This window comes from Fundulus heteroclitus, chromosome 7, assembly GCF_011125445.2.
Source record: "Fundulus heteroclitus isolate FHET01 chromosome 7, MU-UCD_Fhet_4.1, whole genome shotgun sequence".
NCBI lineage: Eukaryota > Metazoa > Chordata > Actinopteri > Cyprinodontiformes > Fundulidae > Fundulus > Fundulus heteroclitus.
The window spans coordinates 7775377-7799345 of NC_046367.1; the positions used below are offsets into that span (position 1 = coordinate 7775377).

A 23969-nucleotide genomic window follows, 5' to 3' on the forward strand; every position below is an offset into this window, starting at 1 on the left:
TAGCCCAGAACCCCACGGGAAATGAAAGTTGGGTACCGTTTCACAAAGCTGGGTTAGTGGATAGTCAGAGTAATTTCTGGGGTAAATTCTTGCATATCCTGGCTTTTACGTTTGAGAAAGCTTAGACGCCTTTACCCTGAGTCAAATTATGACAACAAATTACGCCGTGAAACAACCCTGCTACCAAGCAGAGTTGTTTGGGCACACTCTGAGTTTTTCCTTCTTTTTAGCTGAGATCTGCACAAGGAAGTGTTGGAAAAGGCGTATCCTTTTCTGGAGGAACCTGTATGCTGGCACACAATCACGTCACAGAAATTTCTGTTGGGAGAGGCTGATAAGACCATGAGTAAATGTCTTATCATTTCTGGATTAATATGTTTTCAAGCGTTACTGTTTTTCGCCGCTGTCATTGATTTAGCTCAATATTCTCAGCCTGCACATCACTTTTCTAATACAAGGGGACGCTCTCAGTTCTGAACAATTTCTATGTGCTTAACATCATATTTATGCCAACAGCAGCTTTTTAAAAGCGGAAGTGGTGCAGAAGATCTTTCAGAGGCAACTGTATGTCGCACTGTCAGGAATGTTACTGTTACACTCGGTTATAGTCGAATTTAAACGTGTTTAAAGTCAGAGACTCAAGAGATTAATAAATGAATTACAAAGAAAGAAAGCAATAATTTATTCTGTATCACATTTGAGACTTCCAGCTCTAATTTTCCATTTGTATATTTTTTTCCCCCCCAACACCGTTAGGGCTTAATGTACAACATTGTTTCAAAGTACTTCTAGGTGCAAGACGGTATAGAGTGACATTGGATTTAAATAGAGTTGATCTGACATGTGATGATAGGGGGCACTACAACTACAACTCTATTTGCTTGTCTACAACCCACCCTGTTCAATGAATGACCGTAATCAAAATTTGCTTTCTATCTCACTATGATAAAGTTGGTCAGTAGGAAGAATAAAAATAATTTAAGCAAATGAAATCCACAAAATTACCAAAGGACAGATTTTTGTCATGTTTCAGAAAACCCAAAAACTTGTCTCAGGAAAGAAAAACTGTGCAGTAACACGGGTCCAAAGGGACTACTGAGAAGCCAAAAAAGGCTAAGAATCTGTCTAATGAGAAACCATAGGTTGGTTAGTGATGGGCCGGGAGAGGGAGACAACATTTCTGCATGTTTGTTATGATTTTATGCTTTCACTAAAGGACTCTGTATACGAGCATCAAAAGCAAGGAGAGGTTGGTTGTTTAACCTCCGACTGACTTCCATTCTACTCGAGGTTGTGGCATTTAAGTCAGCAGCTGTCACTTTTGTTTAATCCTATGTCTACGGATAATTAAAAAGAAAAAAAGGAAAGTTATCTAAGTTTTTTTAAGGGCACAACAATACAAATGAAATGCCATTTTTTTATAGTCTTGAGGTTAGGATCAGAGGTGGTTCCTGGTTTCCTTCATTTTACTAATCAGAATTGCATTGTCTACTCCATCTGTGTTACATTGGATTGAATTGATTAGGAAATCGACAGGTTTCTTTAGCATAGTGCCTTGAGATAACCTTTCTTCATCACATGAATAAAAGGATTATTGTTTACATATTTTGAGACCAGATGGCTCTGTTTCTGATCTGGAACTGTTTCTAGTACCCCTAATCTGAACCTGAAAATACGATCTAGTCCCCATTAATGAGTGCAGGTTAAAGCAGGTCCAGGATATATTTGCATGAAAGCCCAAGTGAGGAGTTGGCAAAAGAATAGCATATTGTTTAAGTTTGTTTTACAATATTAGATGCATGAAATAAACAAACACGATGAAAACAGAGTAAATAAGTACAGAGCTAATTTTGTTCCACTTTGCTATCCAAAAGAGACTTGATGTGGCTTAATTACACTGTTGTTTGTTACTATTCTTGTCTCTTGGATCAAACATAAAATCAATAGTTTGACAAACAGCCTCTCTCTCTCTCCTTCAAGCCCTCTACACCTGCTGACACACCCCAGTGTGTTTTTTTTTTTTTTTTTGCTTTTACAAACATATTTAGCTTATTAATATAGGTGGATTCCAGAGTAGCCGTCATGGTTTGAGTTGGCGAAAGACCGAAGCGGCAGCAGGACATCGGCAGACACATGTTGATGGATATATTTTAATGAAACCTTAGAAAAACACAGTTATCTCAGCTACAGAACAGGAACTGAAACAAGCATTGCAACAACAAAGGAACAAAAAGCTGGGATGGACGGAAACTACATCGAGCACAGGTGAGCGTAGTTAACAAAACACAAACAGATGCGGATTTTGACAGTAGCTGTAATGAACTATGACTAGTGGGATCTAAACCATGGTCTGGACTGTTGCAAACTGCAACAGTGACCTGATCAGCTACTTTGATAGATTACAGACAAAATTATAGAAACACAGCAATGGGCATTGCAAGAAATAGGAAAAAGGGCAGACAGAAAGAGAGTAAGGGATGCTTGTTTCTTAGACTTTATTGTTAATTACTGATCTTTGATTAATTGATACACTGATTGATTCATTACTTCATTATTCCTTTTTTATCTACATTTTCACAATGTACACCAATGGCCCTGTGTTCAATGGTGTTTATTAGCCTTACAAAAGCACTTTGCATTTCATTCTAATAATTTATATGATTGATATATATGTAAATTAATTGATAATTTTTATGTAATTTAAAACAAAACATCTTATTTTTTCTGTTTCTGAAAAGAAATAGCTCAAGGCCCTGCTAAGTTAAACCAATGATTTTGTACCCTTTTTAAATGAGTGGTTGTGTTCTCATTTTGGATTGTTTTTGGAAGCAGATCATTGATCTTAGGGACTTATCCTCCTCTGTTTTCTCAGTAGTCTTGAGTTGGTCCCGCTTTACCGTCACAGACGGCCATTATCTTCTCTTAGGACAACTTAGTCCAGTAAACTACCCTTGTTCAAGCTTTACAGTCTCTAAACCAATGTGGGGCCAAATCTGAGCTTATATGAAGCACCTTCATGCCATACAGAAATCCCATAAGGGTGGGGCTTGAAATGTCTTTCCCAGACGTGTGACTGGGTGACAAGATTAAATGAGACATTTTCTTTTTTGGTATTTAAATGGTACAGTTCAATTAATCAGTGAGCATTAAACCCTTCTGGAACCAATAACCATATGACATGAATGAGGCACTGCTGCATATTGTTGGACTGGCCCCACTGGCTTAGCCGTGCTGACCCGAATTCTCACTAGGCCCTCCTCAGATCCACTGGCGCCGAGAGGTGAGGGCGAGCGCCGTGTGCCCGTCCAGCACACGGACAGAACTCGCCAGCACACGCGGCTCCTGGACACCCTGCGCAGCGCCCGCTCCTGCCAGCGGGCCAAGGCGCTGCCAGACTAGTACACGTGCAGATACACACACAAACACACACACACACACATGCTTCAAACCATGAAAGTTAGGTTAAAAAAAACTGAAAAGGAAAGAGATGTTAACAGGTGTGAACAGCACAGAACGTTTTAATTGAAGAGAAGTTGTTTTCGATTCTTATGAGTAGATCATGTCTTACCTCAATGGGAAAATAATAATAATAATAATAATAATAATAATAATAATAATAATAATAATAATAATAATAATAATAAGAATAATAATAAGAAGAATAATAATAAGAATAGGAAAAAGCTCTGCCACCCATGGTCTTGAGGCAGATGGAGGGCACAGAGAGACAAGCAGAAGAAGAAGACCTGAGAGAGCGAGAGAGGGTGTGAATATGGAGAAGTTTGGACAAATAAGGATGGGCAAGGTTATGTTAAGGAGAAGTAACTCAAATTAGATCCTGAATTGAATGGGCTGCCCGTGTAGCTGTTGTAGAACAGGGGTAATGTGTTGGAAAGAGGAGGTTAGGGTGATGATACGGGCAGCAGAATCCTGAACCAACTGAAGTTTATTGAGGGTTTTCTGTGGGAGACCATAGAGAGAGAGTTACAAGACGGGAGGTGACTAGGCTATGAAAAAGGACAGAAGTGGAGTGGGACTGAGGGAAGATAATGAACTGGAGCAGATCAGGAAAAGTGGAAATGTATTCTTTTTAAATAAATTGCTTAATGGTCATTTTAACTACAGTGGAAATGTAAAAGACAAAGTAGAAGTAGTTGAATATTCACAGTTGTGCAGACATGGGAGTTTGTAGTAAAACATGCACCGGTAATTAGGAAGGAAAGGTGCTCCCACAGAAAATAGAGATGGAATCAAATAACTGTTGACTAATTGGGAAAAATACAAAATAGTAGCTCTGGGCCTAATTGATTAAAGTATCATCTGTGAGGCAGTGTCAATTTTGACATCACCTTTCAATGTAGTTTTAATTATAGACTAAAGTATGATTTAGCTTTAGTCACATTTTAGTCACCCTTTGTCATTTTAACATTAGTCTAGATTTAGTCAACTAAATTGTACTATAATGTGGTCCCAAATATAGGTTACAAAGAGAAATGATTTTATTAGAACTTCAAGAATATTTATTGTGGAAAAAAATGGATTTAAAGTCACATATTATAACACAGAAATACAAAGAAATTTACTTTAATTTCTTAAACAAATTTATTTAAATTTTCTTTTTCAAAACTAACGATTCTGAATAAAATCTCGAGAAAAATAAAATAATACAAAATGTCTATGCATCATTGCAACCTGAACAATAAATGTGCCTTTGAAATGTTACTATTATTTCTGCAAGTATCACGTTGCTTAGAAATCTTCCAGATGAAATTCTAAAACATGTTTATTGAGAAAAACCTGTAACTTGATCTGGGATTCAAACTGTCCAAATAGCCTTCCTTTAAAACCAGAAACAGGAACTTCAAACATTCAAGTAGAAAAAAATCAAAAACAGCCAGGCTACCGATCCTAGTCTTCTTTGTGACACTCATCTGATGGTCCCCAATATAAAAAGCAAATCCCCATCTTCACCCCAGTGAGATATAATCCTTTGCAGCCAGTCCACCTTAAGATGGCCTCCCCTTCAGTTTGCTGGTCTTCAGAACATTGCAGCAAAGGAAGACATGAAGAAACTGTTCGCTGAGATGTTGTAACTTTCTCTGCGTTCGGTGCTCCAGGGTTGTCTGAAGTCTTCAGTGCCTGACAAGACAGGAACAGGGAAATATTAAAACCTACTACAATTATTAAATATTAAAGTTATATTCTGGGTTTTATTCAATGTATTGAGAGATAATGCAATTTAATTGAAATATATGTTATGAACCCAAACGGTAAAACACTTTTTTGTAACTCAACTATTTTGTAACTTAAGTTCCTTTAAAGGCTCCTAGATGCAGATGACTGTGGGCAGGAAGGATCTCCTGCAGCAGTTTGTTTTATAGCAGATCTGAAGAAGCCTCTGAGTAAAAACCTTCAGCTGTTGTAAGACAGTCTGATGATGAGGACTCTCAGGGTTGTCTGTAATTCCCTTGTTTAAATGAAGAATCATTCTCTATACAAGCATCAACAGACATTTCTTAACAGTCCCCAGAACAGAACCAACAATCTTTATCTTGCTCGCTGAGCTTTTTTTTATTCACTGACTCTGGTGTTGCTATCTCAACAGATGATGCAGAAGAGATCACACTCGCCACAGCAGACTTTTAGGATGGATAAGATATATGCAGGATAAGGTCAGCAAACACAGAGGCACCTAAGCTTCCTCAAGAAGCGCCGTCTGCTCTGGTGCTCCCTTTGGTACCGGAACAATGCAGGCTGTACTCCGCAACACTGAAACCTTCTCCTGGCTGGGCTGAGGGTGACGAGGTGCAGCAGAATCCCACAAAGCTCCCTAGAACATACCTTCAGGACTCTAATGCTGACACCATCTGGACCTGCACCCTTGCTCTGGTTCAGACCCACCAGGTGAGTGATAATCGGACCTCTAGACAGATTGGTAGGGGGGGGGGGGGGGGATGATGGGATAACCAGCAGCTCCTCATTTGGCTGAAGAAAAATGTGCAGAAGCAGAAGGACCCTTCAGGAGCTGATGGACCCACAAGATCCATGCAGAGCTTGACCCTGAACTGAACCTACTGAAGTATCTGTTCAGTTCATTGGCTCGGTCCAGACTTCCATCTGTCTGATGCTTCTTCTGCTTGAAACATTTTTTTCTTAAACCCTGACCACATATCTTCTGCAGGAGCTTTGTCTCCAGTTTCTTCCTGTAGGCCTACTTGCGGTCTCTAATCTTGACTTTAAGTTGCTTTTGTGTACTCTTTAATAATATCCTACTCTATAGCTTTGAAAACAACCCTGTGGAGCTTCTTCAGCTTCCTGTTACCACCTTACAGTTCTTTTTATTACATGTTGCCTCTGAACAAGGAGTTATTATTCTGAACTGAGAGAAACAAGAGAGAGCCGGTTTGCCTTGGGGATGTCTTGCTTAGGAGTTATATAAATCCCTGACATTTACATTAAAGATAGCCAGCGTTTCTTTGTCTCTGGTAGAGCAGCCAACAAATTATTGAAACGTTGGAGGTGTAACAGAGAGTGAGGCGTGATTAAAAGTTCTAGATATTGCCACAAACGCATTGTGATGTTGTGTCTGTAGCTCAGCAACAACTTTGCTGATGACATCGACAGCTGAGGCGGCAACAACTAACGGTGAAATGTAAGCCATTGCCAAAGTAACACTGCTGACCTGTCTTTATAAAAAACATGGACGAAAACTTAGTGCTAACAGTTCAATATCCAGGCTGCAGAGACGTTACAGCACAGTAGCGAGTCTTGAATGAAACAATCTACAGTTCACACTGCATAAAACACTGCTAATCCACATCCTTTGCTTTTGCCATTCCTCTTCAAATCTCTGTCTGCTGATGAGGTTAGAAAGCTGTGCAGAGCGACATTGGGAGTTGATCCTGCAGCCACTTCTTAGTGAAAAAGAGGAAACTGCATTACTACTCTGGCTGAGTCCTTGTTACTGCTTGGAGTTATCTATTTGATCTTTGTTGGCCAAAAATCTTGCATTATCAGTTTTGATTGATGCATATGTGATTTAAACATTCTCCTTCTCTCCTCTCTTGTATCCTCCTCTGTATCCATAACACTTCTTTTTTTAACTCCTATGGGATTTGGGGCTGTAATTCAGGCACTATTCTAACTTTTGAGATGTTAATTAGCTGATCCTAGTTGCAAAACTAATACCCCTTTGTTGCTATTGTTTTACATATTCAAAAGGTAAAAACGTAACAGCATAAATCCTTCCAGCTCCACAGCATTCAAAACTAGAAAGAATGATCACCCAAAAACAGTGCATCAACCACAAAAGGAGGAATTAAAGTTGTTGTAACAGAGCCGCCTTGAGCAGTACAATTATACAAGAAACACTGTGCACCACACAAAAGTGAAGCTAAAAAGGTAGCATGAAATTGACAGCTACGTAAGCTATCTTATCAGGTCTTCTGTTAGCTGAAGTGCAAGTAGAGGACAGGAAATGCAAAAACAAAGAGTCTTTATAAGGACTATTAAACAAAGGAATCCAGGATCTAATGTTCTCAGAATATCGCGCCAATAAATAGCTTTAGATGTACACTGAGATCCGCATTATGCAGCTCATTAGACAAACAAGCTGCTTGTAGCTATCAACTAATTCTCTAACATTACTGTTAACATGATAGCCTTGTAAAATCTTTGGTAGTTGAAGATATAAAATGTAAGGTTGCTTACCTCTGCACTGATTCCAGGACAGTCTCCTTTCAGATGTCTCTGGAAGTTTGTTGCATTGCTGCCAGTTATTGTTGTACCACACACTCTGGAAAGCGTCCCCATATGTAGACTCCTTTCTTCCCATTTAGGGCTGCACAATATTAGGAAAGGTTGCGATATGCGATAATATTGGTAAATGTTGCAATAGCAATATGGCTTGCGATAAAAAAAATTAGAAGTGTTTATGTCTCTCTGCTTTGGAATCATAGCAAACATAGACCCCATGTAACGAGTAGTCTATCCAGCTACTAAAAGAAAAAAAAACATTAATCATTTCCATCTCAAACACAAGGCTTTAATGAAACCGTTGCCTCTGTCTGATTTGTGATGTTTTGGCAATGAAACAACCTTAGCAGTAGTAAACCTTCTCAAACTATTTATGTTGCATTAAACAACAAACGTCACCAAACATATTAGGGCTACTGAGAGCCTGAATCCACGGTGCTCAAATAATTAGCTAACACTTATTGCACTCCAGCTGGTTCTTTGCGATATGGACACTGTAATCCGTGATACTGGAGATAACGATTGATTTGCGATATATTGTGCAGCCCTATTCTCGTTGTGGACTTTTATCACATCACTTCAGGCGTGTCTTGCTGCAGACTGTTCGGAGAATCTCCACTGGAGAAGCATGGCCTCCCCCTGGAGCTAGACGCATCCAGCCTTGGTTCCGCTCAGGTGAACAACAAAACTAAAGTTAATACTGGATTTTATTGTCCTGCTGTAATTTATGGTAATCTTTTTTTCTCTTTGTTATCTCAATTTAAAATTTGTTGTAGTTTAGTTTTAGTCCAATGTTTGTACGTCAAAAAGCACAACTGATTGTTTTTATCATAGTTTCAGTCAAACAAATTAACAGTGCTGTTGGGTAAGACAGAAACTACTCATAAGTATCACACACAACCTCATTCAGAAGAAAAAAACAATAATTCGCCTCTACGGTAAAAAAAGCAAGAAAATCAGGAAAATAAATTATAAATATAAAGATTGAGTGGGTCGTAAATGTATTTGACGAAGCTTACTATTACGACTCTAAATTTTGGATGATCATCATGAATTTACATCCAACAAAGCCTGATAAGTTTGGTTTAAAAAGACAGAAAACAAGGGGAAATCTTCCAATCTGGCTTCATCTAAAGCTAACAAACACACCTCATAAAACTCACAAATTAACTCGCTATGCTTCCAGTCTAGTATCAGTTGCTAGGCAACCAGCAGCGCCCACATAGAGCTGGCTGTTCCAGTTTGCAGGTAGTGAATCCACATTTTCAGTCTTTAATTTTATGAAAAACTGAAAGAACTGAGTCTAAGTGACCAAGCTAAAAGCTGTCTGCAAACCAATGACAGAGCTGAGGATAGCCTTTAAAAGCAGTTTGGTGTTCCCGTCTAAACTAGATCGTTTTACAAACTTGAGCGTTCTGAGATGCTCCCCAGTGTACGTCCCGGGAGAGAAAAAGTGTGGAGCTACCTTGGCATCTTTGGCGTAGTAGAGAGTTCGGCCTCTCAGTTTGAAGTAGCGCTTCTTCCACCTCTGGAAGGAGCTCGTCTGTTTCAGCAGCAATCCCTCCTTTATGCTCGTCTGCAGGAAGAAAAGACACAATGGTTTCACGACAGCTCCCCATCGGAAAACAACACAAAGATTCGCTCCCACACCGAACCTGCTCCCGATGTTTATTTCTGGGGGAACTGTCGAGGTAAAGAAGTGCCTACTGTTTCAGTGTGTGCTGTGCATGTGAGCTCTGATTTGATGCATGGGAGGCGAGGAACAAGCTAAAACGAGGAGAAGAAAGAGGACTCATTACACACACATCCCAACCTTTCATTTCTCTAAAGAGGTCTAAACACGCATCAGTCACTGAAGTAATGGGTCAAAGAGGGAGTAACAAACAGAGATGGAGTCAACAGATGGAAGGAAAAAAAAATGAGAAGGCGGCAGCAGTTTTCAGATGAAGAATGAACTCTGAAGTATCAGCTTTCAAACACAACCACGGTTCCAGCATATTACGAATACTGTGTCTCTTCCAGGAGGCCAGTTTGACAATCCTAAAAGAGACTCACGTCCTAATATTCCCTGTGATGAATTATAGTGAAGGTTTCAAAAAATCTGGAGCATTGGAAGTGATTTGAAGAGCAAAGCTTGTTTATTGGACTTTTTTCAAACTCCATTTCTCTTTGTAAAGCACTTGTTCAACTTCTCATCTTCAGCTGAAGAAAAAACGAACTGGAGAGCACACCGATCGAATAAGGTTTTAAGCATCTTTGAGTTTTTCCAATGCACTTTGTTATGTACCCAAAAAATGCATCCTTCTACACATTTAACTCAGAGCATTACAGTAAAACTCTTATCTTGTACTCGTTAAATTTAGAAATAAGGTAATAAACCTAAACCAAAATGTAGTTTAATTAGTAGCTGGGTGGTAATAGTACAATGCTGTTACAGTCCCTGAGCGTTTGGTTTTCATAGGTACCGCTATGTGTTTTGATAATTCCTTGTTGTTTATTTATGTTTGAAAGATCGTACCACATACAGTTCCCTTCTCTTTGTTCATTACTGCTATTAAGGTGTTGCCATATAGGTTCATTACTTTAGGGTTATGTTGTTGTTGTTTTTTCTGTTTTTTGTCCTGTTTTCTGTGTATTTTGGTTTATCTCCCAGTTCAGTGTTAGTAGTTCCCCCCCTAGGTTTGCAATTTTCGTCTAAGGTTGTCATGACACAAAAAATAATAAACACACACATACATACACTATCTATCTATCTATCTATCTATCTATCTATCTATCTATCTATCTATCTATCTATCTATCTATCTATCTATCTATCTATCTATCTATCTATCTATCTATCTATCTATCTATCTATCTATCTATCTATCTATCTATCTATCTATCTATCTATCTATCTGTCTATCGATCGATAGGTAAATAATTCCTCATTGTTGTAGCAATAGCTTGTAGTTAGCACATGCGATCATTAAGCATTTTCTTTTTTTCTTGTCTGTCTGCTTTATCAGGAAAGTTCCTCTAAACAACGCATCTATATTTGTCTTGTCAATAAAGAAGGACATGTATGTTTCCTCCGGTTCCTCTCGTTATTCTGCCAAGCTCCATGTCCTGCATTTCTTGTAGGTTTTCCCTGTGTTTCCTTGTTGCTTATTATTAAAAACTCAGCTTTTTGACAGTCAATTTTCTAAGCTTCATCCTTTATTAATCAGTAAACATGGCAAATGCAACGATTAATGGATCATTAGCAAGGTTGAGTCTCTCTATGAAAGCATACAGTATATTTTATCCCCTTGCTGCTCTGGAGCCTTCAGGTTTTCATTAGGGTCTCAAGATTTCTACGATGGGATAATGGTGGACGGAGACATGGAACAAACAAAATCTCAATCCCTGTAAAATCATCAACATAGTGGAATGTGTCTAATATTTGGCCGTGATCTTGTAGACTGCCAAGTAAATTTATTTTTACAATACTTTCTACACGTCATAAAGAGGCCAGGTAATAGTTCGTATTGTATTAATATAGGGTTTTTTATATGGCCAGTAGTGACAAAAGATGCTTAAAGCACAGAAACATTTTACAGGAATTAGTTATGCGTTATTTGGTCAGTGTTGGTTTGTTATTTTTTATTCTTTTGTGTAATTGTTTTGACATAAAGTCCAAATTTTGCCAAGTTCTTTCTTGGGCTGTAAAATATTTATGTAGCAGGTTGTGTTGCAGTAGCTTCTTTCTCCATTTGTTGGCTCAAGTGATCTGGCGGTGAAGACATTTTGATAATTTCATCCAAGCTACTTGCTGTGAAACCTGCTGCCGGTCTGAAATCATTGCTTCCTCAGCAACAAATGGCAGAAGGCTCTGTCTGGAGCCGTTTGATTGGCAGGAGGTGTAGTACATGTGTCCCATACTTTCATGATATGAACAGCCAAGGCGGCGTTGCTGAGAATGCCCCAGTACGGTCAACCGTAGTGATTTAAAATCAACTGGCTGATATATTGGCCGACTTCTGATTTTGTCTGCCTGCCAGTCAGTCGTCTGTATAATGTGGAGTCTTCCTCAAATGGCAATAACTACAGGCAGCTAAACGTCTTCAATGAAGTCAGTAAAGACCCATGAAGTCTGCTGCCAGTATTACTAACTGTGCAGCTAATCACTACTATATCCAAGGCTAAATACAACGGCCAGTCATTTTGTCTTTATTTTAGGTACATTAGTAAATCCCCTTTTCACAGCAACTGCTGTCTCAAACACAATGATACGTTGACCCCTGCTTCAAATACAAGTAAACCTAGTTTAAGGGTGAATCCTAGGGAAATATGTGCTAAAGGCTATTCATTCTTGATCTTGAAGAGAAATTAGAACTGACTCTGGTAAGAGCTTCACAAAACAGTTTTTGTTTTTTGGCACCACTGCCCTTTATTTGACAGCAAACTGCCAGGACATGGGGTTTAGAGAGAGGGGTAAGACTTGAGAGAAAGGTCCACCAGCCGGGACTCAAACCCTAGACGGCGTACATGGGTCACAGGCTCTACCCCTGCTCCACCGCCGCACCTAACCAAAACACTTTTGCTGTGAATTTGCTGATATTTATATGTTTTCCCTATAATTGGCCAAATTTAATCTCTTCACTATAGTGAAACACTTATTAATGTGTAAAACTTTAGAATACAGTTTATAAAATATGGAAAAAACAGAAAATGAGGGTGAAAAAATAAAGAGATATCTGGAAGAGAAACGTTCAATTAGAAAAAAATCTAAATAGATTTCAAGGATCAGAACTCAAAGGAGAAAAGGGGGATGTTTCAAAAGGAATTTCTAATCCTACCGAGTAAGATAGTTCAATTAATCAATTAAATTAACTTTATTCATTCCAAGGGGAAATTTGACATCAGGAATGGGAGATTACATAAAAGCTCTAGTGTAGAAATGCTCAGCTTTGTGTCTGTTTGATATGGTGTGTTCTCTCTTCTGTAAAATCTGCATTCTAACATTCAAAAAAGGTCTTAGTCATTCGCTTTTAGTTCACAATGTATCGATTCTTGCTTGTTGTGGTGAAGTTGTGTATTTGAAACTTTTCCGCATATTAAACTCAGCATGAAACTGTCAGGTTAAAGTAACAACCGATGAAGTCTATGAGCTCATCGTTAGAGATGGAAACATAAAGGATGACGGAGAGATTATCGGGTACAGGCACGTAGGTCAGTAACAGCACACTAGTTTTTTGACAGAAGATAGTGGGTGCCCTATCTACAGCGGGAGCGGGTCTGCGTCACTGCAAATCAACCCTAGTGTGGAACAGTGCACCAAGCCATCGTCATTACGACCGGCGTCAACTTTCACGCGCACGCATGCACACGTTGGATGTAAACAGCAAACAGAACAGCGGAAAGATTAAACACACACACACGTGCACACAGATGCAACCGCTCAGTGGAAGAGCATCATTCTCCACGGGCGCACCGAGGCAAGGTGGCTCGCGCACAAACACACGCGTGTCGAGCCTATTTATAGCGAAGGAGGGGTGGTGTGTTCGGGGAGAATCACAAACAGACGCGGAGGTCTGCATCTGACATCCCGAACACCAGCTGTGTCAACTTAAACAGAGAAAACAGTGCCGCAGAACACCGGCTCACAGCGGAGACACAGGTACACAGGTACAGCACTCTGTCTGCACACGATGAGTGACCATTAAGGCTTGGGGGACACTTAAAAAGATGTGCCTTCCAGGAAGCAGGCTTAAAAAGCAGGAAATTAAGTTCCTCTTACATAAGTGGATCATTCTAAAAGCTGTAAGGCCTCGTTTATTTTATTTCGTCTGTTTAGACATGAATAGTAACTACGAAGAAAGCGTAATGAACAAAGCAAAACAGGAAAACGACGGGGAGAATTTTTCCTTTACAGCCGGTCTGCCTACGTTAATTCCCTTTGTTTGTTTCTGTAGGTTGTTGGACCAAATTCCTTTAGTGGATTAAGGTGAAATACCTCAAAGCCGACTGCCGTATAAGGCTTGAGCTGCTTGCCTGCTTCGACATTGAAAGTGGAAGTGTAACAGACAGCCAGGGTGGATGAAATCATGTCCTCATATAGACCTGTCCAACTTCCAGCAAATAGCTGAGTTTATGGGGTGCAGTCAGACTCTTCTCTTTTTCTTACTTATGCTGAATAAACTGCTGTTTTCAGGGAACCCCAATGCAGAGCACTATTAATGGTGGGGATGGTCCGATACCGGTCCACATCATTTAAAAACAGGCATCTGCCAATACTCAGTGCCAGTACAATACCATTAAGTTAATAAAAGCCGTACAGTGCATTTTGTTGAAAGGCTAAAAGCTTCAAAGTGCAGCAAACTAGTTCACTACATGGACTGCATGAGTACTGTGATTGCGTCTTAACACTTATATATATAAAAACTTATATTTTTATGTATTCCAGTAGGTTATTTTTCAGCTGTTTCCCATATTTATCTTCAGCTGTTTGTTAAAATATTTACCTATGAGACATTTGGAATGCAGCTTTGATTCAGTGATGCCTTTTTGTAATTACTTCATGAAAAGAAAAACATACCTAGATAAATATTGTATTTCAGCATTCGGCCTAAAAACATAAAGATATTATTTTTGGTCCATATCGCCCAGCCCTACTTGTAATGCTACTTAATTATATTTGTTTACCAGAAAATCACTATGTCAACCTTAATTATGTTAGTGTCTTATCAGTCTCATTTCTATAAAAGCCTGTCTGAAGGGTAAATTCTCTCTGTCAGGAACCTGCACGCTCACTCTCACTCGCTCAGGTCGGCAGATCAGTTTTTATTAGCCGTTCCATAAACAAAGAGAGTGCAGAGGTGACTGCGCCATCGCACTAAAACTTTGGAAGAAATTACCTTTGCATATCAGGCAGGCCAACTTACTGTTTTTCAATCTTCTCTTAAAGTACTTTTTTTTCTCTTTGGCTTTTAACCCAGTTGGAACTGTTGGCTTTTGTGGTTTTCATGTATCTGCTTCTTACTTTTTGCTTTAATTGTTTTTATGCCGTTATATTTTGAATCATTCGTTTTTTACGGTGTGTAAAGCACTTTGGTCAACTAGGTTATAATTTAAAGCGCTATATAAATAAAGTCGAGTTGAGTTGAGGAAGCCTTTATTGCAGACTTTATAGAAAGGAATTACAGCATTTGTTATAAAATTATATTTCTTCTTGGGATCAAATTAATTACGATTATAAATATAATAAATATACTGGATCTAGTCACTTAGAGAATAAATAATCAATCTACAAGTAATATATGCAAATGATTAATGAAACAAATATAAACAAACATGGAGAACAGGTGTGATACAGTTAAAATACTCAGAGGGAACAATAAATCCTGCTCAATGTGACAACAGCACCATCTGCTGTTTGGTCTGTACCTGCAGTCAGTGGTATGAGTAGCCAGGGATTCTGGGTAATCGGAGCAACGGCACCACTGCACCAATGTAACGTAGCTATGAATTTCTGTGGAGCGATAATATTAATAAACTCCTGAATGAGAACAAAACTTAATGTAACTGTATTTTGCCTTTGATATTAGTGGCTTGATGTTATTTTCACCATATTTTCATCGAGTGGTAATGATGAAAAATGGCAGTTGTTAGAAACTGTCATTGTTATAAAATATATTTAACTGCTATATATGTAAAAGAGATTCAAAAGTCAGATAATGTTAGAAAGTAAAAACTTAAGATGATATTCTCATTTTATGCTGTAGTTTTTTTCAATGAGAGACATTTTCGTTGTCACTGCAGAGTTCCTTCAGCTACAATGTCACTACCATAGAAAACATAGACGCTTCGTTGGGCGGGATCTGCCATGCTGCGGATGCGTCAGAGCGTCCGCCATGTTGAATATGGCAAATCTGCAGTTAGTCTGAGTCACTTAAACAGTATAAGAGGGAGTTTAATCTCAGAACATACTTTATATTTGTAATATTTCTATTTTTGTAATATTATGATGAGTTTATTTTCGTATCCCTTTGGCTTCATTCTCCTGACTTTATACTCGTAAAGAATAAAAATAATTAAAACAATCTAAGCTGGCCCTATTACTCCAGGACTGAAATAATTCTGCAAACTGTGACTATTCTGGAAATGTCCCCCCTTAATTCTCATAATATGACGTCTTTCTCATAATATTACCACTTTTGTCTTTTTTTTTACTTTATTGTCCTACGACTTTTTTTCTCTGTGCTATCTGTTTTCACCACAGATAGTACAGCGCCCCAGGTTCTACGTTTTCTGTATGTTGTAATAAGGAAAAATATTAAATAAAGATATTTAAAAAGATAGCAATTGGAAAAAAATGTAATGTCAGTGAATATTTTCCACTGATTACTGAGGGCATTCTAAATATATTCCAGCACGCTGTGCAAATAAAATGTCAATCAAAAAAATACAGTTTTTTAGTATTTCTAATGCTTTTAATCGACAAGTTCCTTCATAAAACAAGGAATTTGACTTCAGTTCCACTTTGCTCTCAATGATGACACTTTGGCATTTTGTCAAATTACACTTTAAGTACAATACCGAGAAAAGGTCAATAGAAATACTTTTTTTGTAAATATGAATATGTACATTTTCAACAGAATACGCATGGTGTGGATTTGGACACTCTTTGACAGTTTTTGCAGACAGAGCTCTGTAATGCTGACCTGAAGGTAAAAGTCTAGCAGTTAGCTGAGATGTTAGCTGCCCTTTCTTGACCCTAGACTTGTACAAGTCCTGGAGGGAGGGAAGGTCAGCCATGATGATTCTCCCTGCAGACCTGATCGTTGTCATTTTTTAGTCTGTATGTCCCTGGATGGTCGTGGTGGTCCAGCATCAAGTGTGACCCCAGGGTGACTGAATGGTCTATATATATATAGGTTTGGTCAGGTGGTCTTGATACTGATCTTCAATAGATGACTTGAATGGGGCCTCAATCTAATACTTAATGACTGGGGAGTATCCTGAAAAAAAAATGAGCACAGCAGAAAAACTCATTATATAATTATGAACAAGATTTTGAACAAACTTGTTCGAGCTTCCAGAGTCCCAAATTGGGGCCTTAATGTCCATGGCCCATCAGTCTTTGCTCCAGTTCTATTTTCTATTTTGCTCCTCCTTGGCCTTCATAGTTCCTCTCCTTGTCTTCATCTCCTTCCTGTTGCCAAGTAGGCCAGAAGTGATCTATAAATAGCCCGCTGTTTGCCTCTGTGCACTGCTCTTCTCATCTGCTAAACTGCGAGACAGAGAGCAAGTCCTGTGCTGTGGAGAAACGAGTAACCTGAGCAACATGTACCTTACACCCACACTCTGCCTGGCTCCTGGCAGGGTGACACACGGACTCTAAACAGCACAGACACACACGGGCTTACACAATGGACAAAGGCACAGGCAGTTCAAATGAATCCAGCAGCTGTTGCTGGTGGATAAGAGCTGAGCTGGAGTTCCCTCCTCGGAAAGCGGAGCAGGCCCATGTCCTGCCTTTGATAATACCAAGACAAGCAGGCAGTAAAATAGCTTACTGTTGTGTATAAGAAGAGTGGAGCATTTGTGAACCTAAGCGGCAGCAAAGTGGATCAACAATCCGTCCTTCTAATGGGATAACTTCTCTGCCCCAGATTGCTGTCCTAAACTAATTGCCTTTTCTTTCTGAGCCTCACAGAGGCTTCTGTCTAATTAAAAATTAGAAAAATGCCGAACTTCTCACCTCTTCCTCTAGTTAGAGCTTACCTGTGCTCCAATAAAACAAAGGTTAAATGTTCTTTACACTAAGTCCTTAGACAGGACAAGAAGTTTATAGCTGAACCTCTTTTACTCTGACCTACAATCCTAAAAGGCAAGAAACTCTCTAAGTATTGAGATAGCAACTATTCCACGCAACAGTAAACGTGTTGAGCTAACTAATACAGCGATAAAACATCATTTAAATTCCAAGGCCATTTCTGGTAAGTCTTGTGAGGGAGCAATTTGTGTCTGTAACATAAAAACAAGGCTTCTCATTCAGCCATGGTCGCTAACAGGTGCTTGTCATCACTAAGAGGATATCAGTTTACAAGCTCATAAGCTCTCTAAAAAGCCCTTTCCACTTTTGCACACTTAAATTACCAGCTGAATCTCATTAGCTTGCTGCTCTCTTAGAAAAATTATAAAGCTGTTTGTGAAAACTAGTACAATGTAGAGATGCACAGATAAACAATACAGTCTTATTCCAATCAGTGAGTGTGCTACCAAGTTGCCTTGGCGATAACACCCTTCGGTGTGGATGCTGTTACTGCAGAAGGAAGACTCTAAGGTAGATGTTGGATATTTAGTATCAAATTCAGATGAAGTCAGAAGCAGCTCATAGCGTATATTTTTGACCTCATGTCGAGACATGCCTGAATGTCATACGGGGTACAACAACTAAACGCAGAGCAGACAACTGTACTTTTGTAGTTTTGGTTGTTTTAATACCAGACTTTTTTGGGTGCAAAAATTAGCTGTTTGTCAAAGCTGCAGATGGTGGAGTTATTCAGCAGCGGCATCAGAGGAAGGCTGAACAGAGTACAGCAAAGTTGCCCTGTTTTATCTGTTTGAGCTTTCAACCTCAGTCTCTGTGGAACATGCTGAATTGGGAAAGGTTGGCGATCTCTTGGAGATGCAGATTTAGGGTAAGGATCTACATTCTCTGTCTGCATGCTATCCATGCAAATAGCACATATCAACAATGTATACCGGCGGTTTAAGTCTTCTACTCCCAAATGAATAACTGTGTTAAAACATTAGTAAAACCTTTTTTTTAACAGCAGCTACTCCCTCACACACGCAGTATGATACCACCTCAATCCCTAATATAAAAGATTAATAACTAGTCACAGCATTAGATAGTTTGAATGCCACAAAATTAAATGGTTGGATCTCTAGTCAAAAGCAAAGACGTTTTTTCCTCCCCTGCTTCTGCGGCACAGCAACAAGAAGATTTTGAAAAAAAGAAGCTCGAACTTGATCAGAATGCTTTTCTGTTTGTATTCAAACATATCTGCAGTTTTGAACACTAACATTAACATTAACATAACATTCACACAGATACTTATCTACAAAGACTAACAGCACTGATTTACATGTTTAAAGAAGCCAAATAGAGAAAAGCAGCAAACACATACCTGCACCTCCGCTCTAGGCTTCCTAGAAGAAAGCCTTTCCCTGTTTGGCAATTTCAACTCCTGACCTTTAACACTAAACTCCTGCGACTGCATCCATAGAGCAGACTGGTTACACATCCGTCTGTGCTGGAAGGCTGCTGGGAGAAGCTCGCTGTTGAAATAAGGCTGTCGTGCATCTGTTAGCAAACGGTTTGTCGTTGTTGAGTCTACCAAGAGTCCATGTGGAGCCAGAACAATCAGCTCTTTCAGAGACTAGAGCTGAAATGTTTCAGATTTTCTCCCCATTAATTCCTCACTTCCACCACACTCCTGTGATTCTCTTGGCATATTGTCCTCTCTTTTCTGTGTAATTGTTACTCTGTACGCTTCCTCCCCCCAACTCCCACGGCCTGCTAAGATTTCACTGAACTGATGGTTAAATTACAATCTGGTAAGTGGGAGAGGGGTAATTCCCCTGTCTATGATCTCCTTTGTGAAACTAGACCACACATATGGGCAGTTACACATGTACCAAGATGCCACCAAGAACGATAAAGGATGCTAAGGGCGCCCTCACTATCTCCTGCTACAATACTTTATTTCATGTATCCAGGAGTCGGAAAGACCTCTGTGTGGGCAGAAATGCCATAGGCGCCTCAAGATTCAACATATACTTACAATTATACCTAAAATTAGTATCCAGAAGGAATAAGCATTACGTTATCTGTAAAACACTAAGCACACCAAGAGGTAGTAAGCAAACACAGTCTGTTGCTCTTCTCAAGGCAATTCCTACCAAACAGCAAAGAGGAACAACGGTCAATTCACTGTCTTGGTGAACCTTTCTTTCTGTAGGTGTCTACTTTGTTTCCATGAAGGATTTTCTTTGCGTCCATTGCGTCAGGTGTGTGCTGCTGCACATACGTATATATTGTATGTCTAAAAGGTTTTGAGGAATTGATGGATTTTTTTATTTTTTTCAGGAGTTCAGAACCCTTCTTCTCCGAGAGACAGTTTTTTCAGTTTTTTATATACTTCATGAAGTCATTTGAAAAAGCTTCGATTAACATTAGACTATTAGGATGCACTTTGTGTCGACAGGTTCTCCCCCCTGATTTATGCATCTCTGCAGCTCCTCCAGAGGGACCATGGGCTCCTCCTTGGTCTTTGTGATGCTATTCTCTAATGTTCTCCAATAAACCTCTGAGGCCAGAAACAGAACAGCTGGATGTTAAGTAGATTTACTAATTGAAGGAACTTCTGAACGCAATTGATCATGCTCAATTTTATTGAATCTATAATAGTAAAGGGGAATGAAAACAAAAGCATGTCATACTTTTCTGATTTTTAGTTTAAAATTAAAACTAAGAACTGTCCCTTTTCCTTGCGCTTCACAATAATCCACCCTTTGTGTTGGTCCAATAAAACACGTTAGAGTTTGTGGTTGTTACATGACAAAATGTAAACGTGTTCAAACAAAGTAACACATCCACATCTGAATCTGTGCAACTCTGCATCGTCACCAAGGTGAGTCAAAAATATGTTTACAATGTTTTCAGTTTGCTATCAGGTTACATTTAACTTGCTTCATGTGATCTCATGTTTTTTTAGCAATGCAGGAATTTTTGTTATACAGCCAAATTTATGCAGCACATAGTGCTGGATGAGCGTCTGAAAATGTGGCTCTGACAGCTTATTGTGTACATGTCAATGCAGTGTGTGTGTGTGTGTGTGTGTGTGTGTGGGGGGGGGGGGGGGCAGGTTTAGGAAATTAATAGAACCTAGCAGGGGACAAGATAAGCATGGAGGAATCTAACAAAACTAAGAAGGAACAGATATAAAAGAACTACAGAAATAAAAAAAAGCCATAGCATAACTAAATCTACCATAACCAATAATATACAGAAACTAAGCAAAAGAAGGCCAGCATAAAATAACAATCTAACGGACTACTAAAATTATAAAATACAACTAACTAGACAGAAACTAATCTAACATATAGCTGAATATATAATAACCATAAATGCCAAACAGAGTACTAATAACCTGAAACAATGATCCCAGGCTAACAACTGCAGGATTCCCAGGGAGTTACAAGAAAGCGTTAAATCTCTGGGCATCCTGACATTAAGCTAAATATAAATATGCAAATACACGTTTAGTATTGTACTGGCTCCTCTGAAATCACTTAATGGCATTCAGTCAAAATTAACAACAAAATTGTTTTCTGAACACAAACTTGTCACTGAAAAAAAGATCTGATTAAATTAAGCTGAAGTCCTGTTAATCAGAGGATTCCTCAATGTTTTTCGTTAGTTGCCTCATCTTTTAGCTTCACTTCTCTCCTAGGCAGAAAAAGTTTCTTTTTTTTCACTGAAACAACTCGTGTTCAGAGGCAGCTCTATATTGTTTCATCCAGAAACCATCGAAGGCAGACTGAATATAGGACCAGAGCACAGGCAGTTCAGGTTTCTACTCAGGTGAGATGTTCTTAGATCAAGGGGAAACATCCCTCCTTATTGTACCCCCCCCCCTGTTTTTTCTGCAACCTTTCATGGCCTTTCTTCCCACTGAGGGGATAGGTATATAAGGAATTCGCCAGAGTCGCCTCACTGCATGCCTGAGCCTGTTTACAGATGGGAGAGAGAGAAAAATCCGAGGTAACTAAAAATGATTGGTGAGAGCTCAGTTAAAGTGCAGAAAAATGATTTTCCCCAAAGTACTCTGGTCTTTATCAAGAACCATGGTCTTTTTCAACATGAACAATTCAACATCTTTAAAGGTAAATAAACTGCGTTTATAAAAACGTTCCTAGTTATATTAAGCAGTCACTTTCTACCTGGGGTTAAGCACCTCTCACAGGAGCCATCGACGTGTTGCAGGAGCAACCGAGAGATGAAGCCACAACTTTCCAATGCAAGACCACTACTCTGCCCCCTGAGCCAAATAGATGCAAGAGTTTACATTCAAAAGGTCACCTCTATACATCCCATGAATGGAAACCCCAGTTTTACCTCGTTCTACAACACCTCCTCCCATCTCGGCCAAAATCCTCAGTATATATCTTCCCTGGATTACTCGGAGGCTCCAAGCAGCAACAGGAGCAGCAGCGCAGTGGAACGCTATTAGCTCTGCTTTCAATCACAAAGCCACAGTATTAGTCACACATTTATAAGCTCTTCTGCCACTGAATGACAGGTTGGGAGCTGAGAGTGGAGAAGATAGCAGAGCAGGAGCTATGAACAGACTTATTCACTCCACACATGAGGTAGAGCCATGCATAGTACCGGTCCACTTCTGCTGGATAGTCGCGGATCATTGCCTGATTGTTGTCTGCATTTACAACAACTAGGAGAGTGATTATGGAAGTCTAATTCACAAACATTCTGCACAAAGATTGGGTATGGAGCCGATCCAGGACCGGTATCATGTTCCTATAGCAGCATGTGTTACACATAGGGCAATTCCTATCCAACCCGCGCACATTAAAGCGTCTGTGCTTTAATGTTTTCTGCTGGAAAGTCTGCAGCCAACCGCTCTGCTAGCTGGCTGCTAACTGGAACAGATTTTCTGTTGGGAACCACGTTGGTCCACCTCTCAGGAGACCGATGCCACGGTTAGCAGCCAGCTAGCAGAAGCGCATTGAGCCCAGCAGTGTGGCTGACCAACCTTTAACCACAACATGTCCGCTGTGTGAAAACATTTTACACTGAAAACACAGCAAAGCATGACCGCAACGTACGACGTTTACAAAGCCGCTGCACCGAGAGGTGGAAGCCTCTCGGTGTTACTTAAAGTAACATCTGAAAAGGCCCCTCACTGAAGAGCACAGGGGTGCTTTAGCCAGGAGTCAGACGCTGTGAGCCATCCTGAAATTATAGTTGAGTGTAGCAACTTCCTACCTTTCATGTGACAAATTCCTAAATTTCCCACAATTTCTGCCAGGGGGACGAAGTGAGGGAAGGAATAGTAGCAAGTTTGATGAGCTAGCGGAGCGCCTAGCGCCATTTCGTCTTCACCAGGCTCCCACAGAGAGTGGCTCTTACGCTGCACATCCTCATCACTGCCTGCTCTGAGCAGCTCCATGTCACATATGTCAAATTTGGTCAAATTACTACAGCAAACCTTAATGGATGTGATAAACCAACACAAAGAGGTAACAACCTGAATAGCGTGGCATGAACTGGCATTCACTCAACCTAAGGCAGTACTTTGGAGAACCACCCTTTGCTGTAACTAAGGCTGCAGGGCCTTTGGGGCATGTCCCTTCCAGCTTCACACATCTTATAACTGAATTTATTTTGTCCTCTCACTCTGCAAAAACGTCAAGCTCAGTCAGACTGGAGGATGAGCAACCACGAATAGCAACATATTTAGATACGTTGATCAGATCTAAGTCTGTACTTTGACTGGGCCATTCGAACACATGAATCTACTTTGATCTAAAGGGGCGACGTGGCACAGAGGTTAGGGAGTTTGTCTTGCAATTTGCAGGTTGCCGGTTCGATCTCTGTCGTTGTGTCCTTGGGCAAGACACTTCACCCGCATTGCCTCCTGGTGGTGGTCAAAGGGCCCGGTGGCGCCGGTGCATGGCAGCCTCGCCTCTGTCAGTCTGCCCCAGGGCAGCTGTAGCAACTAACGTAGCTCACCACCGTCAGGGTGTGAATGTGTGTGTGAATGGGTGAATGACTGAACTGTAGTGTGAAGCGCTTTGTAGGTCGTCAAGACCAGTTAAAGCGCTATACAAGTACAAGCCATTTACCATTTAAACCACTTTATTGTAGCTCTCCTGCTTGTATGTTTAAAATCAGCTGGAAAACAACTTCCCCCCCCCAGCATCCAGGTTTTTTTTTTAGGATTTTCCTGTATTTACCTCCATCTATCCTCCCACCCATCAACCGTCCGATGACCAAATCATGACTCTCTATGTTTCACTGGTGGAATGGTGTGCTCGGGGTACTTTATCGCTAAATTAAAGGGGGACAAATACAAATCTATGGAGCACTTTTTCAATTTGCATCTGTGATAAAAATGATTCCAACAACATAAAACAGGAAAAAGTCCAAGGGGGGCGAA

General features: G+C 39.8%; 1 protein-coding gene across 9 annotated transcripts in view; it reads right to left on the reverse strand.

Moving 5' to 3' along the window:
• dgkh (diacylglycerol kinase, eta) overlaps nt 1-23969 on the reverse strand; it is an 85116-nt gene that overhangs the window by 55843 nt on the left and 5304 nt on the right. For all 9 annotated transcript variants that reach the window (XM_012876349.3, XM_021323481.2, XM_036138849.1 and 6 more), the window contains one exon: nt 9221-9331. In XM_012876349.3, coding sequence (XP_012731803.2) covers nt 9221-9331 — 111 coding nt within the window. The remainder of the gene's footprint in view (nt 1-9220; nt 9332-23969) is intronic.